General features: G+C 39.5%; 1 protein-coding gene across 1 annotated transcript in view; it reads right to left on the reverse strand.

Moving 5' to 3' along the window:
• The window catches only part of CUX1 (cut like homeobox 1), a 657,906-nt gene that overhangs the window by 23,144 nt on the left and 616,626 nt on the right, over nucleotides 1-18,136 (reverse strand). Inside the window, exon 20 of the mRNA XM_053706261.1 lies at nucleotides 10,405-10,461. Within this exon, the coding sequence (XP_053562236.1) occupies nucleotides 10,405-10,461 (57 nt within the window). The remainder of the gene's footprint in view (nucleotides 1-10,404; nucleotides 10,462-18,136) is intronic.

Below are 18,136 nucleotides of genomic sequence, written 5' to 3' on the forward strand. Positions count from 1 at the left end.
TTATATTGTAGCTAGCTTAGGGTTTATTTTATAGGTAAGTATTTAGTTTTAAATAGGAATTATTTAGGTAATAATAGTAATTTTTATTTAGATTTATTTTAATTATATTAAAGTTAGGGGTGTTAGGGTTAGACTTAGGGTTAGGTTTAGGGGTTAATATATTTATTTAGTGTTTAGTGATGTGGGAGGCCAGAGGTTTAGGGGTTTATAATTTTAGTATAGTGGCGACGTAAGGGGCCGGAAGATTAGGGGTTAATAAATGTATGTAGGTGGTGACGACATTGGGGGCAGCAGATTAGGGGTTAATACATTTATGTAGGTGGCGACGACATTGGGGGCAGAAAATATCATTAGGGGTTAATAAGTGTAATGTAGGTGTTGGCGATGTCGGGGTGTTTAGACTCGGGGTCTATGTTAGGGTGTTAGGTTTAAACATACATTTTCATTTCCCATAGGAATCAATGGGGCTGCGTTACGGAGCTTTACGCTCCTTTATTGCAGGCGTTAGGCTTTTTTTCAGCCGGCTCTCCCCATTGATGTCTATGGGGAAATCGTGCACAAGTACGTAAAACCAGCTCAAAGCAGCGCTGGTATTTGTGTGCGGTATGGAGATCAACGCTGCAGGTTTTTTTGGAAAACCTGTAATAGCAGCGCTATTAAAGGTGAGCGGTGGAAATTACCGAGCCGCTCATAACGCAAAACTCGTAATATGGCCGTCAGTTTGCAATTTAAGTGAGGTTTCATGTTTGAGAAGATGAATTGTGAAATTGCTATAATAAGGTAGGGACATTTGATTCATTGCACCCAATCCCAGAAAGAAGTCTTAATATATCATCAAAGAGGTTAAAGGGGGGGTCTTGAAGATATATGTGGGGAATGATGTAAAATTAAATTCGAAACATAAAGAGTTACTGCAACCATTTATTTGAATATGGAATATAGGTTTTGAATATGAAATATATGGATAGAAAATACAGTTAAACAACACAAAAAGTCCATGTGTTGAAGTACCATCATCTTCCAAATTAATCCAAAGTTTGGAATCATAAGGAATACACCATTCAGATACCCTAGTCAAACAAATTGCATACTTTTAATAATCAAAGTTTGGAGCGCCAAAATCACCCTGACTGTTGTGGTGCCTATTTTGTTTTCCTATACATATATTCTAGGGTGTTTTTTATCCCAAATTAGGGGCGCGATCAAATATACGGCGCAGGTTTCAGCGTAAGTGCAGAAACCCACGCTGCCCGTAATTTCACCTTGCACATCGGGGTATTACATATACGGCGCCGGAATTTCCTAATTGCCAAAAGTCGAATAAACTAGCGATGTCCAGAAATGAGCGTAAATACAAATTTCTGGAGTCGCCAGTGACTTACGGCACTTTAGAAACTGCCGGCGCCTAAAAAAAGTAAAGAAAATAACAAATCTCCCGTAAAAGTCTAACAAAGACCCAAAAATAAGCCAGACACGTAAAACCCCTATATCCACAATCCCCCCCCTCTCATTACTAATATTAAATGTATTAACCACTAGACCGGCAACCCCCCACAACGCAATATGCCTATTTAAACTATTAACCCCTATATCCGCCATCAAACCCACAACGCAATTAACCATATTCAAGTATTAACCCCTAAATCGCCATAGCCCACATAGCCTATTAAATGTATTAACCCCTAATCTGCCGCCGCCAACGTTGCCGCCACTATAATAAAGTTATTAACCCCTAAACCTAAGTCTAACCCTAATACCCACCTAACTTAAATATTATTTAAATAAACCTAAATAAATTTACTATTATTAACTCAATTATTCCTATTTAAAACTAAATACTTACCTATAAAATAAACCCTAAGATAGCTACAATATAATTAATAATTACATTGTAGCTATTTTAGGATTTATTTTTATTTTACAGGCAACTTTGTATTTATTTTAACTAGGTACAATAGTTATTAAATAGTTATTAACTATTTAATAGCTACCTAGTTAAAATAAATACACATTTACCTGTAAAATAAATCCTAACCTAAGTTACAATTACACCTAACACTACACTATCATTAAATAAATTAAATTAATTAACTACAATTACCTAAAATTAAATACAATTAAATAAAATAAACTACTTGCAGGCATTTTCGGAAGTTACGGTGCTCCCATACTCAGCGCAAGGCTTCCTACGGCTGCCTTTTATGGTGAGGTAAAAATGGAGTAAGATTTCACCATTTTTGCCACGTAAGTCCTTGCGCTGGATATTGGATACCGATTTACGACGCGGTCCAATGTTAGTCTATGGGAGGAATAATTGCGAGCGACGGGTGAAATATACGCGCGTAACTTGTATGCTACGCCGTATATGTAATACCAAAATCGTGTAAAATCTGGCGCCGGAGGATTTTGCGGGCGACGCTGCATATGTAATGTAGGCCAAAGTTGCTAATGCCACTAATTGTTTGAATTATCTGGTCTCCCACATTCCAGTATTCTTTATTTGTGACTAAATATTTTGCAGCATTTTCACAGATTGTGTGTGCCACCTTGAAACTGCATTATTGTGCGACATAGTTGTGTAATATTATGGTAAAGCATTTGGCTGAGATCCAGCATTATCCCACCGCCTCTCCTCATTTACAGAGCAAAGGGCTTTCCTTAAAGGGACATGATACCCAAACTTGAAAGTGATGCAGCATAGCTGTAAAAAAACTGACTAGAAAATATCACCTAAACATCTCTATGTAAAAAAGAAAGATATTTACCTTGAAGTATTCACACCCCACTGTAAAGAGACTTTAGTCCCAGGACTTCCAAGGAAGGGTGCATCTAGCATGTGCAGGCACAGTCATATTATTTTCCTATTCAGTTTAAGGAAGTTTACTGTGGAATTTCATGATCACAGCAAAGCAATGCATGAACTCAGCACTGCTGACGCTGATTGGTTATTGTGGTTTTTTTCCAACTTACAGATTTACAGCCACTCTAACTGTTCACAGAGCACTTACTCTATTGAGCTGAAGAAATTTTGAGGTAAAATATCTTCCCTTTTTTACATAGAGATGTTTAGGTGATATTTTCATGTCAGCTTTTTACAGTTATGTTGCATCACTTTCAAGTGATTTAGCATATGAGTAGTATGTACCTTTAAAGGAAAATGACTTGTCCATGCCCTCTGTACAGATCTAATATCTATGTTTTGTTGAATGCATGAATGGCTATGGCACTTATCTGGAACTGATTTTGTTTATATAGAGGCATAAGTATATATTTTTGTTTTGACAATTAGAATTCTAAAACATTAACTACCTTTCAGCCAGATTACAAGTTTTTCGTTTTGAGCTGTGCGGTGCTAACGAGCAGTTTTCTCTCACCGCTCACTTACCTGCAGTGCTGGTATTACGAGTTTTCAGAAACCCGCCGTTAAAAGGCAAGAAGTGAGCGTTGAGCAAAATTTTGCTCATTGCCGCACTCCAATACCAGCGCTGCTTAAGTCAGTGGTGAGCTGGTCGTACGTGCACTTGCACGATTTCCCCATAGGCATCAACGGGGAGAGCCGGCCAAAAAAAAGTCTAACACCTGCAAAAAAAGCAGCGTAAAGCTCCTTAACGCAGCCCCATTGATTCCTATGGGGAAATAAAATTTATGTCTACACCTAACACCCTAACATGAACCCAGAGTCTAAACACCCCTAATCTTACACTTTTTAACCCCTAATCTGCCACCCCCGACATCGCTGACACCTACATTATATTATTAACCCCTAATCTGCCGCTCCGGACACTGCCGCCACCTACATTATAGTTATGAACCGCTAATCTGCTGCACCCAACATCACCGACACCTACATTATATTTATTAACCCCTAATCTGCCGCCCCCAATGTCGCCGCAACCTAACTACACTTATTAACCCCTAATCTGCCGCCCCCAACGTCGCCGCCACTATATTAAAGTTATTAACCCCTGAACCTAAGTCTAACCCTAAACCTAACACCCACTAACTTAAATATAATTTAAATAAATCTAAATAAAATTCCTATCATTAACTACATTATTCCTATTTAAAACTAAATATTTACCTATAAAATAAACCCTAAGCTAGCTACAATATAACTAATAGTTACATTGTAGGTATCTTAGGGTTTATTTTTATTTTACAGGCAAGTTTGTATTTATTTTAACTAGGTAGAATAGTTACTAAATAGTTATTAACTATTTAATAACTACCTAGCTAAAATAAATACAAATTTACCTGTAAAATAAAACCTAAACTAAGTTGCACTAACACCTAACACTACACTATAATTAAATAAATTAACTAAATTAAATACAATTACCTAAATTAAATTAAAGTAGCTAAAGTACAAAAACAAACAAACAAACACTAAATTACAGAAAATAATAATAAACTAATTACACCTAATCTAATAACCCTATTAACCCCTTAAGGACAAGGCCATTTTTCAATTTCTTTCCCTTAAGGACCAGGGCTATTTTTACATTTCTGCGGTGTTTGTGTTTAGCTGTAATTTTCCTCTTACTCATTTACTGTACCCACACATATTATATACCGTTTTTCTCGCCACTAAATGGACTTTCTAAAGATACCATTATTTTCAACATATCTTATAATTTACTATTAAAAATATTATAAAATATGAGGAAAAAATTGAAAAAAACACACTTTTTCTAACTTTGACCCCCAAAATCTGTTACACATCTACAACCACCAAAAATCAACCATGCTAAATAGTTTCTAAAATTTGTCCTGAGTTTAGAAATACCCAATGTTAACATGTTCTTTGCTTTATTTGCAAGTTATAGGGCAATAAATACAAGTAGCACTTTGCTATTTCAAAACCACTTTTTTTCAAAATGAACGCTAGTTACATTGGAACCCTGATATCTGTCAGGAATACCTAAATATCCCTTGACATGTATATATATTTTTTTAGAAGACATCCCAAAGTATTGATCTAGGCCCATTTTGGTATATTTCATGCCACCATTTCACCGCCAAATGCGACCAAATAAAAAAAAATGTTCACTTTTTCACAAATTTTTTCACAAACTTTAGGTTTCTCACAGAAATTATTTACAAACAACTTGTGCAATTATGGCATAAATGGTTGTAAGTGCTTCTCTGGGATCCCCTTTGTTCAGAAATAGCAGACTTATATGGCTTTGGCGTTGCTTTTTGGTAATTAGAAGGCTGCTAAATACCACTGCACACCACACGTGTTTTATGCCCAGCAGTGAAGGGGTTAATTAGGGAGCATGTAGGGAGCTTGTAGAGTTAATTTTAGCTTTAGTGTAGTAGACAACCCAAAGTATTGATCTAGGCCCATTTTGGTATATTTAATGCCACCATTTCACCGCGAAATGCGATCAAATTTAAAAAAAACATATTTTTTTTCGCAATTTTAGGTTTCTCACTGAAATTATTTACAAACAGCTTGTGCAATTATGGCACAAATGGTTGTAAATGCTTCTCTGGTATCCCCTTTGTTCAGAAATAGCAGACATATATGGCTTTGGCAATGCTTTTTGGTAATTAGAAGGCTGCTAAATGCCGCTGCACATCACACGTGTATTATGGCTAGCAGTGAAGGGGTTAATTAGGGATCTTGTAGGGAGCTTGCAGGGTTAATTTTAGCTTTAGTGTAGAGATCAGCCTCCCACCTGACACATCAGACCCCCTGATCCCTCCCAAACAGCTCTCTTCCCTCCCCCACCCCACAATTGTCCCCGCCATCTTAAGTACTGGCAGAAAGTCTGCCAGTACTAAAATAAAAGGTATCCTTTTTTTTTTTCTTTTTTTTTTGGAGCATATTTACATATGCTGCTGTGTAGGATCCCTCTTAGCCCCAAAACTCCTTGATCCCCCCCCAAACAGCTCTCTAACCCTCCCCCTCTACATTATTGGGAGCCATCTTGGGTACTGGCAGCTGTCTGCCAGTACCCAGTTTACAAAAAAAAATTATATTTTTTTATTTTTCCCCCACTTTTTCTGTAGTGTAGCTCCCCCCCCAAGACTAAACCCCCACCCCCTCCCAGATCACTTTGATTAACATTTATTCCCCCTCTCTCCCTCTAAATAGAAACCACACTGTTCCATAGTGTAACGGTTCCCACCCGCTCCCTCCCCGTGCACGCGCCCGCCCGCCCGCCTCCCCTGTGCACGCGCGTCCGTGCGCGCCCCTCAGCGATCCCGCCCACCGGTAAGCCATCGATCGCCGCCCACCCGCCTCCCACGTCTGCTCCCACCCACCAACGATCGCGGCATTGATGTCCGGTGCAGAGAGGGCCACAGAGTGGCTCTCTCTGCATCGGATGGGGAAAAATGTTATTGCAGTGATGCCTCGATATCGAGGCATCACTACAATAACCGGAAAGCGGCTGGAAGCGATCAGGATCGCTTCCAGCCGCTTTCAACCCCAACGTCGTACAGGGTACGTCGCTGGTCTTTAAAGACCAGTTTGTGCAAGACGTACCCTGTACGACGCGTGTCGTTAAGGGGTTAAAAAAAAAAAAAACTAGCCTAAACTAAACTATAAATAGCCCTTAAAAGGGCCTTTTGTGGAGCATTGCCCCAAATTAATCAGCTCTTTTACCTGTAAAAAAAAATACAAACAACCCCCCCAACAGTAAAACCCACCACCCACACAACCAACCCCCCAAATAAAATACTATCAAAAAACCTAAGCTCCCCATTGCCCTGAAAAGGGCATTTGGATGGGCATTGCCCTTAAAAGGGCAGTTAGCTCTTTTGCCACCCAAACTCTAACCTAAAAATAAAACCCACCCAATACACCCTTAAAAAAAACATAACACTAACCCCCTGAAGATCAACTTACCGGGAGACGTCTTCATCCAAGCCGGGCCAAAGTCCTCAACGAAGCAGGGAGAAGTCTTCATTCAAGCCGGGCGAAGTGGTCCTCCAGACAGGCAGAATTAAGGTAGAAAAAATCCTATTGGCTGATGAAATAAGCCAATAGGATTGAAGTTCAGCCAATAGGATTGAAGTTCAATCCTATTGGCTGATCCAATCAGCCGATAGGATTGAGCTTGCATTCTATTGGCTGTTCCAATCAGCCAATAGAATGCAAGCTCAATCCTATTGGCTGATTGGATCAGCCAATAGGATTGAACTTCAATCCTATTGGCTGATTGCATCAGCCAATAGAATTTTTTTCTACCTCAATTACGATTGGCTGATATAATTCCATCAGCCAATTGGAATCTAAGGTACGCAATCTTGGATGACATCACTTAAAGGTACCTTCATTCAGCTTTAGTCCGTCGGAAGAAGAGGATGCTCCACGTTGGATGTCATGAAGATAGAAGATGCCGTCTGGATGAAGACTTCTGCCCATCTGGAGGACCACTTCGCCTGGCTTGGATGAAAAATTCTCCCGGCTTCGTTGAGAACTTCAGCCCGGCTTGGATGAAGACATCTCCCGGTAAGTCGATCTTCAGAAGGTTAGTGTTTTTTTAAGGGTGTATTGGGTGGGTTTTATTTTTAGGTTAGGGTTTGGGCGGCAAAAGAGCTAACTGCCCTTTTAAGGGCAATGCCCATCCAAATGCCCTTTTCAGGGCAATGGGGAGCTTAGTTTTTTTTAGATAGTATTTTATTTGGGGGGTTGGTTGTGTGGGTGGTGGGTTTTAATGTTGGGGAGGTTGTTTGTATTTTTTTTTACAGGTAAAAGAGCTGATTATTTTGGGGCAATGCCCCGCAAAAGGCTCTTTTAAGGGCTATTGGTAGTTTAGTTTAGGCTAGGGTTTTTTTTTATTTGGGGCGGGGGGCTTTTTTTATTTTAATAGGGCTATTAGATTAGGTGTACTTAGTTTAAATTTCTGTAATTTGTTTATTATTTTCTGTAATTTAGTGTTTTTTTTGTACTTTAGCTAATTTAATTTAATTTAGGTAATTGTATTTAATTTAGTTAATTTATTTAACTATAGTGTAGTGTTAGGTGTTAGTGTAACTTAGGTTAGGTTTTATTTTACAGGTCAATTTGTATTTATTTTAGCTAGGTAGCTATTAAATAGTTAATAACTATTTAATAACTATTCTACCTAGTTAAAATAAATACAAACTTGCCTGTAAAATAAAAATAAACCCTAAGATACCTACAATGTAACTATTAGTTATATTGTAGCTAGCTTGGGGTTTATTTTATAGGTATTTAGTTTTAAATATGAATAATGTAGTTAATGATAGTAATTTTTATTTAGATTTATTGTAATTATATTTAAGTTAGGGGGTGTTAGGGTTAGACTTAGGTTTAGGGGTTAATAACTTTAATATAGTGGCGGCGACATTGGGGGCAGCAGATTAGGGGTTACTAAATGTAGGTAGGTGGTGGCGATGCTAGGGATGGCAGATCAGGGGTTAATAATATTTAACTAATGTTTACGAGGCAGGAGTGCGGCGGTTTAGGCGTTAATATGTTTATTATAGTGGTGGCGACGTTGGGGGCGGCAGATTAGGTGTTAAAAAGTGTAGGTAGGTTGCGGCGACATTGGGGGCGGCAGATTAGGGGTTAATAAATATAATGTAGGTGTCAGCGATGTTGGAGGCAGCAGATTAGGGGTTCATAAAAATAATGTAGGTGGCAGCGGTGTCCGGAGCGGCAGATTAGGGTTACATTTTTTATTATAGTGTTTGCGATGCGGGAGGGCCTCGGTTTAGGGGTTAATAGGTAGTTTATGGGTGTTAGTGCACTTTTTAGCACTTTAGTTATGAATTTTATGTTACAGCGTTGTACCATAAAACTCATAACTACTGACTTTTAAATGCGTTAGGGATCTTGACAGGGTAGGCTGTACCGCTCACTTTTTGGCCTCCCAGGACAGACTCGTAATACCGGCCCTATGGAAGTCCCATACAAAAAAGACTTTACAAAGTTTAAGTAAGTCGTTTTGCGGTAAGGCCAAAGAAGTGTGCGGTACACCTAAACCTTCAAGACTCGTAATACCAGCGGGCTGCTTTTTTTCCTAAACGCACAACTTGTAATCTAGCCATTTGAGTGTTTCAATAAAGAAAAATAGTTTGGACATACAGCTAAAAAGGGGTGATACCCATATACAATTTTATTAGGATCACTTTTATTAGAAATATTAATATGGCATATGAGTAAATGATGTTACATTATATGGATGTCTGTTTTTATGCTTATATTTTCCTTATTTCACTTATGATTGACTTCATTAAAAAAGTTCACACATTTGCACTCTCAGACACAGTTGCATAAAATTGGAAAATTAAATATCATATGTCAATGGTTAGAAGATATTTCTTCTTCAAAAATCTACCTTGGTACATACTTTTTAAAGACTGTATAATATATGGGGCTTATGATCTTGTTCTCAATTTGAAAAATGGCCTTTATTCATTTTATCTGAATTGCTGTGCCTTTTCGAAGCCATTTTGACATTTAGGCCCCCATTACTAAAGGTCGAGCAGACAAGCTTCTGAACTCGAGACAAACGGGTAGCGAACGAACAGGATCTGCTGCCCATAGGTATCATTAAACTATCAAGTGAGCGTATAAAGCCCGCCCCTTCTCTTGCTTGATAAATCGTGTGAAGGAAGGGACTGTCACTCACCGAAAGTGAGTGAGCTCTCTGTGATTTCTCTTTGCCACCTCAGAGGTGGCGTAGGGTGTAAGAAGCAGCGCAAGGGCGCTGAAGCAGCTTTCGCTGCTTAGTACAGGATGTTGTTAGAGAGGAGAGTGGATGTTAATTAAGTATAAAGATAGAAGTGTCAGGAACAAAAAGATAGTAATGTTTTCAAATTCACTTCCAGTAAAGGAAGTGGCTATTCATATGGTAGCTGGCAATATATTTTACTGAATTCCAGTTGTCATGAATAAATATTTTTAATGTGCAATAGAATTGTGGCTTATGTGAGTATCATTCTACATGAGAGAAATAGTATTTGCCACAGAGCTACACCTTTTTTTTTTATAAACACTTGTTCTTTCAATGCTGCCAGATTGTTTTCCATCTATGTTTATTGCACCATCATTGACTATTGTTTACAGCTTTTATTTCAACTGTATTTTGATGTTTTTTGTAGTTTAATTTAGAAAGTGGGGCAGTAAACTAAACCCACCTGAGTATTACGACATTGTTATCACAGCCGGACAATCAACTGACTGTTACTGGACAACAAAATATTGTACAGTCTTGTTGATAAAACAATGAAATTAGTAAGAGAAAACAATTACGTTGATGATATTGATACATATAAAACATAGCAATTTCTATAAAATACCATAAAAATCCAGGGCAAATGTATACTTTTATATAGACAATAGATATTTCATAAATAAAGACAATATACAATGTTAATAACTATAAAAACATTTGTAAAATATGTATGAACATAACTCACCATGCTAAGTGTGGCTTTATCCCAAGGACTTAAGCTTAGATACTTTCTCTGGCGTTCCTAAAAGAAAAAGCACAGTTCCGTTACACAAATTATTCATATTAGCATTTACTTTAAGTACAAAATGTTTAAAATGTGGGAAAATACAGCACTGACTGACCAAACATAGTCTAAAAACAAAAAGTATTTTTACCCAAAAATATCTAAGTAGGTCCTCGGAAATTGCCAAAACAGACATGACAAAATGTTGCAAATGACTCTACAAGTTTTTCATGATGTGCTAACTGTGAGTTAATCCAATTGCCTTCCTTTTTTTCTACAATGTTTTTTTTTGAACCATAGTAAAAAAAAAACTAGGAGAGGTTTGTCCCACACTGAGATAACCTGAAATAATGTATCTTTTTTACATGTGGGAGAGTTATACATTTTTCATTATTTATAGACGTCTGCCAACGTATGTACTTTTTTATGTGCAGTGTTTGTTTTATTATTAATTATAGAAAGGACATTTTATAAAGATTTGATGGACAATATAGTAGTAAGCTAAGCATTTAATGGGATCAGAATGATTGTGTTTTGCAGGTATTTGGAATCTCATTTACAAACTGTAAGCTTGTTTCTAGATGCACATACCAAACACCCTACTTAGGGTCAGTGAAGCACAAATTAACGATCCCGCTCGAGCATTAGCTACGCTAGAAGTACATTTTTTGCACACTTCAGGTGCTCGTAGAGTTAAAAGTAAAAAGTTATCGCTCGCACACTAACTCGATGAGCAAAAATGTGGGAGGAAAATACCCCACTTGCAAACTTACCGGAACGCATATTCTCAAGTGCACTAACCCGACATGAAAACATGAATATTTCACATTCCAGTGTTCTTCACATAGCAGAATATATTCTATTTGTTCATAAACACATATTTCTACATATATCTGATGGTATTTTGGTACTATATACCTATATATACATGGTTATATATAGGTATAGATATTTACAGATATCCTATATAATGAACGGCCAAGTATGTTTGTCAGATGCAGTCATGCGCAGTAGAGACTGCACAAGGACAAACATACCTGGCCGTTTGGATACTGACAGCAGAGAGAACAGAGCAAGGCTAAAGCGGCATGTTAGGGGGCGTGGCCAGCAGTAGCATCACAATGGGGGCGTGGCCGGGCATGGCGAGGGGCATGGCCGGGCGGGGTGCCGTGATGGGGGCATGGCCAGACGGACCATGAGAGAGAGAGAGCAAAGGGTTTGAAAGAGAGAGCCAGAGAGGGGAAGAGAGAGCAAGAGAGGGGGTAAAGAACAAAAGAAAGGGGGGAGAGAGAGCAAAAGAAAGGGTGGAGAGCAAAAGAGAGGGGGGGGGGGAAGAGAGCAAAAGAGAGGGGGGGAGAGAGAGCAAAAGAGAGGGGGGAGAGAGCCAAAGAGGGGGGAGAGAGAGAGCAAAAGAGGGGGGAGAGAGAGCAAAAGAAAGGGGGGAGAGAGAGTGCAAAAGAATGGGGGGAGAGAGTGCAAAAGAAAGGGGAGAGAGAGCAAAAGAGGGGGAAGAGAGAGCAAAAGAAAGGGGGGAGAGAGCCAAAGAGGGGGGAGAGAGAACAAAAGAGAGGGGGAGAGAGCCAAAGAGGGGGAAAGAGAACAAAAGAGAAGGGGAGAGAGCAAAAAAGAGGGGGAGAGAGAGATAGCAAAAGAGAGGGGGGGAGAGAGCAAAAGAGAGGGGGGAGAGAGAAAAATAGAGGGGGGAGAGAGAGCAAAAGAGGGGGGACAGGGAGAGCAAAAGAGAGGGGGGAGAGAGCAAAAGAGAGGGGGAGAGAGCAAAAGAGAAGGGAGATAGAGAGCAAAAGGGGAGAGAGCAAAAGAAAGGGGGGGAGAGAACAAAAGAGAGGGGGAGAGAACAAAAGAGAGGGGAGAGAGAGAGACAGCAAAAAAGAGGGGGAGAGAGCAAAAGAGAGGGGGGAGAGAGCAAAAGAGAGGTGGAGAGAGAGCAAAAGAGAAGGGCGAGAGAGAGCAAAAGAGAGGGGGAGAGAGAGCAAAAGAGAGGGGGAGAGAGAACAAAAGAGAGGGGGAAAAAAGAGCAAAAGAGAGGGTGGAGAGAAAGAGCAAAAAAGAGGGGGAAGAGAGAGCAAAAAAGAGGGGGGAGAGAGAGAGCAAAAAAGAGGGGGGAGAGAGAGCAAAAGAGGGGGGAGAGAGAGCAAAAGAGAGGGGGGAGAGAGAAAAATAGAGGGGGGGAGAGAGAGCAAAAGAGGGGGGACAGGGAGAGCAAAAGAGAGGGGGGAGAGAGCAAAAGAGAGGGGGAGAGAGCAAAAGAGAGGGGGAGAGAGAACAAAAGAGAGGGGGAAAAAGAGCAAAAGAGAGGGTGGAGAGAAAGAGCAAAAAAGAGGGGGAAGAGAGAGCAAAAAAGAGGGGGGAGAGAGAGAGCAAAAAAGAGGGGGGAGAGAGAGCAAAAGAGGGGGGAGAGAGAGCAAAAGAGAGGGGGGAGAGAGAGCAAAATAAAGGGGGGAGAGAGAGAGCAAGGGGTGGGGCCGCTGTACTGCAAAAATGGCCCGTGTACACGGGCTTTAGTACTAGTATATATATAGGAATATATATTGATAAATAAAAACCCAAATGTGCAAAACATTGGAATGTGAAATATTTACAGTAAACATACACTAGAACACTTTCTTAAATATGCATATTGCAAAAATATACTTTAAATGTTTTCATCTACTTGACAGCAAAGGGCTCCAATGCACTTATATATATATATATATGTATACATATGTAAGTATGTATGTGTTTATATGTGTATATATGTCTGTAAATACATATATACAAAAGAGAGGGGGAGAGAGCAAAAGAGAGGGGAGAGAGAGAGAGCAAAGGAGAGGGGAGAGAGAGAGAGCAAAGGAGAGGGGAGAGAGAGAGAGCAAAGGAGAGGGGAGAGAGAGAGAGCAAAAGAGGAGGGAGAGAGAGAGCAAAAAAAGAGGGGGGAGAGAGGGAGCAAAAAAGAGGGGGGAGAGAGAGAGCAAAAAAGAGGGGTGGAGAGAGAGAGCAAAAAAGAGGGGGGAGAGAGAGAGCAAAAAAGAGGGGGGAGAGAGAGATCAAAAAAAGAGGGGGGAGAGAGAGAGATCAAAAAAGAGGGGGAGAGAGCAAAAAAGAAGGGGGAGAGAGAGAGAGCAAAAATGAGGGGGGAGAGAGAAAAATAGTGGGGGGGGGAGAGAGCAAAAGAGGGGGGAAAGAGCAAAAGAGGGGGGAGAGAGAAAGAGAGGGGACAGAGAGAGCAAAAGAGAGGAGACAGAGAGAGCAAAAGAGAGGGGGAAAGAGAAAAAGAGAGGTGGAGAGAGCAAAAGAGAAGGGAGAGAGAGAGCAAAAGAGAGGGGCAAAGAGAGCAAAAGAGAGGGGGAGAAAGAGCAAAAGAGAGGGGAGTGAGAGCAAAAAAGAGGGGGAGAGAGAGATAGCAAAAGAGAGGGGGAGAGAGCAAAAGAGAGGGGAGAGAGAAAAATAGAGGGGGGAGAGAGAGCAAAAGAGGTGGGAGAGAGTAAAAGAGAGGGGGGAGAGAGCAAAAGAGAAGGGAGAGAGAGCAAAAGGGGAGAGAGCAAAAGAGAGGGGGGGAGAGAACAAAAGAGAGGGGGAGAGAACAAAAGAGAAGGGAGAGAGAGACAGCAAAAAAGAGGGGGAGAGAGCAAAAGAGAGGGGGGAGAGCAAAAGAGAGGTGGAGAGAGAGAAAAGAGAAGGGCGAGAGAGAACAAAAGAGAGGGGGAGAGAGAGCAAAAGAGAGGGGGAGAGAGAACAAAAGAGAGGGGGGAAAAAGAGCAAAAGAGAGGGGGAGAGAAAGAGCAAAAAAGAGGGGGGGGGGGAGAGAGCAAAAAAGAGGGGGGAGAGAGAGAGCAAAAAAGAGGGGGGGAGAGAGAGAGCAAAAAAAACGGGGGAGAGAGAGAGCAAAAAGGGGGGAGAGAGAACAAAAGAGAGGGGGGGAGAGAGAGCAAAATAAAGGGGGGAGAGAGAGAGCAAGGGGTGGGACCGCTGTACTGCAAAAATGGCCCGTGTACACAGGCTTTAGTACTAGTATATATATAGGACTATATATTAATAAATAAAAACACAAATGTGCAAAACATTGGAATGTGAAATATTTACAGTAAACATACACTAGAACACTTTCTTAAATATGCATATTGCAAAAATATACTTTTACATGTTTTCATCTACTTGACAGCAAAGGGCTCCAATGCACTTATATATATATGTATACATATGTATATATATATGTGTTGCAAATGGTGTTCAATCCTTAAAGGGACACTGTACCCAAATTCTTTATTTTGTAATTCAAAAAGAGCATGCAATTTTAAGCAACTTTCTAATTTACTCCTATTATCAATTTTTCTTCGTTCTCTTGCTATCATTATTTGAAAAAGAAGGCATCTAAGCTTTTTTTTTGGTTTCACTACTCTGGACAGTACTTTTTTATTGGTGGATGAATTTATCCACCAATCAGCAAAGACAACCCAGGTTGTTCACCAAAAATGGGCCGGCATCTAAACTTACATTCTTGCATTTCAAATAAAGATACCAAGAGAATGAAGAAAATTTGATAATAGGAGTAAATCAATCTGAATCACGAAAGAACATTTTTGGGTACAGTGTCCCTTTAAAGTGAAAGTAAACTTGCGTCGACCTCTATATATATTTAAATATATATTTTATTATTAATATAACGCTCATTCATCATTTCTTCTATAAATAAATATTTGACCAGTTTATCAACCTGAAAGCCGTCCAAATTTGTCTCCAATCCTCCGCAGTCATCAAAAAAACCTTCTCTCATCCTTGTGACGAACAAGCAAAGGATCACTCCGATTGGTCCCCCATGGGCGTCCGAAAATTTAATTTTTACACCCACATGTTGCTATGTACATGCGGCTATCTGTGAATTTCATCTCTGAACCGATGCGCGTTCACAATAGTCGCATGCGCATATCAACTTCAAAAGAAAATGCTAAAAGTGACGCCAGCTATCTTAAGAAGATTGGAAGAACTGTATCATTGCGCATGTGCAAAAAATGTTCATCATTGGAGAGCGAGCACGGATAGAGATGCACAGTGTGGGTGGGACTGTTCTCACATCCAAGACCAAAGAAGCAGGAAGCGAGCAGGGGGCGGAGGAAGCGATGGAAAGGGAAGCACTACATAATATAAAATATATAAATCTAGGAAAATGCAGTGAAAAACTAACTTAGCGACTAGAGTCTATGCAAGAATCAGAATCCATAACGTTGTGAGAGAACTCCAAAATTTACATTCAATTTAATAAATGTTCCTATGACCTCATGCTACTAGTAATAGAAGAGGTAAATAAGCTAGAGAACAAAATGAAATTTGTAATTAAACTCATTAAACAGCAAAGCTATCATATTATTATAGAGGATAAGACACAGGACTAGGTTAAGAAGCTTGACACTTTAGTGACAAAATACAAAAATTACTTGATTTAATTTAAAAATAAAAAACTGACAACTGCAGAAACTGATTACAGGGAAAGATGGATCTACAAATGGCTCTATGGTAAAGATAGTGACATTGGTTACCGGAGACATAGAAACTTGCACCCTTAGAATCTGCTTGAGTCTATAGATAGCATTGGGGGTGACTCCTCCGAAGGTGATAATCAAACTGCCAATAAAGAAGGTACACAGTCTGATATGGTTTCTTTTTCTGGGGTTGTTAACAGAGCAGCCGCCAAACCACCATTAGGAGGAGGCACAGACGCACACCCACTAGGAGAGGGGGGCATAGAGAAAAGGAGACCAATAAGGAGGAAGTAGACATAGTGTTTAAGTAGTAGGATGCTGTCTGATGATGAACTACAATTATTGAACTGGGGTTTGTCCAGGGCAGGTCGCGCATCGATGACGTCAGGGGCGCATGAAGGTGGCAGATGGACAGACGAAGACAGCTGGGTTAATCAATTGGTTTGGTTCTGATCTCTCATAAGTGTTTATATATATATAGTGGGTTGGTGATGGGATGGTTGTATATGTTTTTTCCTGAGCATGTATCTTGTGATCATTTGACAAAGGGACCGGATCGGTTCCGAAACGTTATGAGGTTTTAATCGCTTTATTAAAAGATAATTTTTACTTTGGATAAAGTCCAGTGGGTGCTCTCTTATTGTTTGATATATATATATATATATATATATATATATATAGAGCACACAGAGAAAGTCCAGCACTCACTCACAAGCTCACAGCTAAGATTAAAAGCAAAATGGAAGAGTTAGTTACCGCATCTGGCCAAATGGGATAAGCCCAGGTACCACATCAAGGTCTCTTCCAAAACCTGAGTCCCCAAACAGCCACATAATGCAAGCTCTCAATCCAACAAACTGGGAACAAGTGAAGGGTGCACAGGCTTACGTAATCACCCTAGACATATACAAAACACGGAAGGGGACTGCACTCTCAGACCAGACTGGGTACACATCCCATGACCCTGCAACATGCACAGCCCTGTTGCAGGGTCATGGGATGTGTACCCAGTCTGGTCTGAGAGTGCAGTCCCTTCCGTGTTTTGTGTGTGTATATATATATATATATATATATATATACATACATACATATTTAGACATGTATATGTATGCATCTCACTGTTAAAGCCCTTTGCCTGCCTTTTTTTTCTCTAACACCTGAGATCTCATATCTTTGAGCCCTTATAACTTTTTTGTGCAATATTATTATTATTTTATTATATTTTGTATTAGATAGTGTTATTATGAGTGTAACTGATTTGCGTAATGTATTTTTTATGCGTTTTGTGACACTTTTTTGAAACAGTCAACCACAGCTCTCAAGACGCACTAACCCGATGAGCGTTTACTTTCAACTTGTAATATGAATGCAATTTAACTTGCGCGCAAATTATAGTGATCCACACGTAATCTGGCCCTTAGTATTGTCTTGCCTAGCATATACAGTTGTTACTTCAAGAGTAATATTTTAATTTTAAGGATGCAATTCTACAAACTAGCATGTCAGACTATTTGAATCACACAATATATTGTTTAAATAAGTAGAAAGAATGATAAAATGCATTGGAATGTGTCATTCGACCTTATGTTAAGACAAGCCTGTTGCAGACGGTAAAATTATTATTATTATTATCGGTTATTTGTAGAGCGCCAGCAGAATCCGCAGCGCTAAAATCAGTACAGAGCAAACATTTTGGACAGTAAAAACACTTTTAAGACAAAACTCTATGAAATAGTGAAGATACTTGTGAAACACCAGCATATCTACCATGAATATAAATCATTATGCAGAAATTCACATCAAGTGCTTTATGTTTCTTTCTTAATCCTGTGGCAAACCACAAGTGTTTTGTTTTTTTACATGACCATGAAGAAACCAAAATTTCTGCGAGTGCCAAAAACATTTTGTATATTCATTGTCTGGTGGAGAAAATTAGTAACTAACCATTTAAGTGCAGGGATCAATAAAAGATGCAAAAGCTTTTACTGTGAATATGGAAATGCAAATGTCTACTTAAAATCTCTGCATATGCATTTTGGAAGCATCCTGTGGTTGCAAGCTTATAATCAAGACCACATAGTAAATTTGCAGGTTAATTTCCATGGAAAAGATCTATAAACCTTTGCACTCATTTATGATACTGTCTGCAAAGCACATATCAAACTGCATCACTTTGCAATCAATTTTATTATCTATGGAAAATCTTGTAAGTGATGAAA

Source organism: Bombina bombina, chromosome 3 (genome assembly GCF_027579735.1).
Source record: "Bombina bombina isolate aBomBom1 chromosome 3, aBomBom1.pri, whole genome shotgun sequence".
NCBI lineage: Eukaryota > Metazoa > Chordata > Amphibia > Anura > Bombinatoridae > Bombina > Bombina bombina.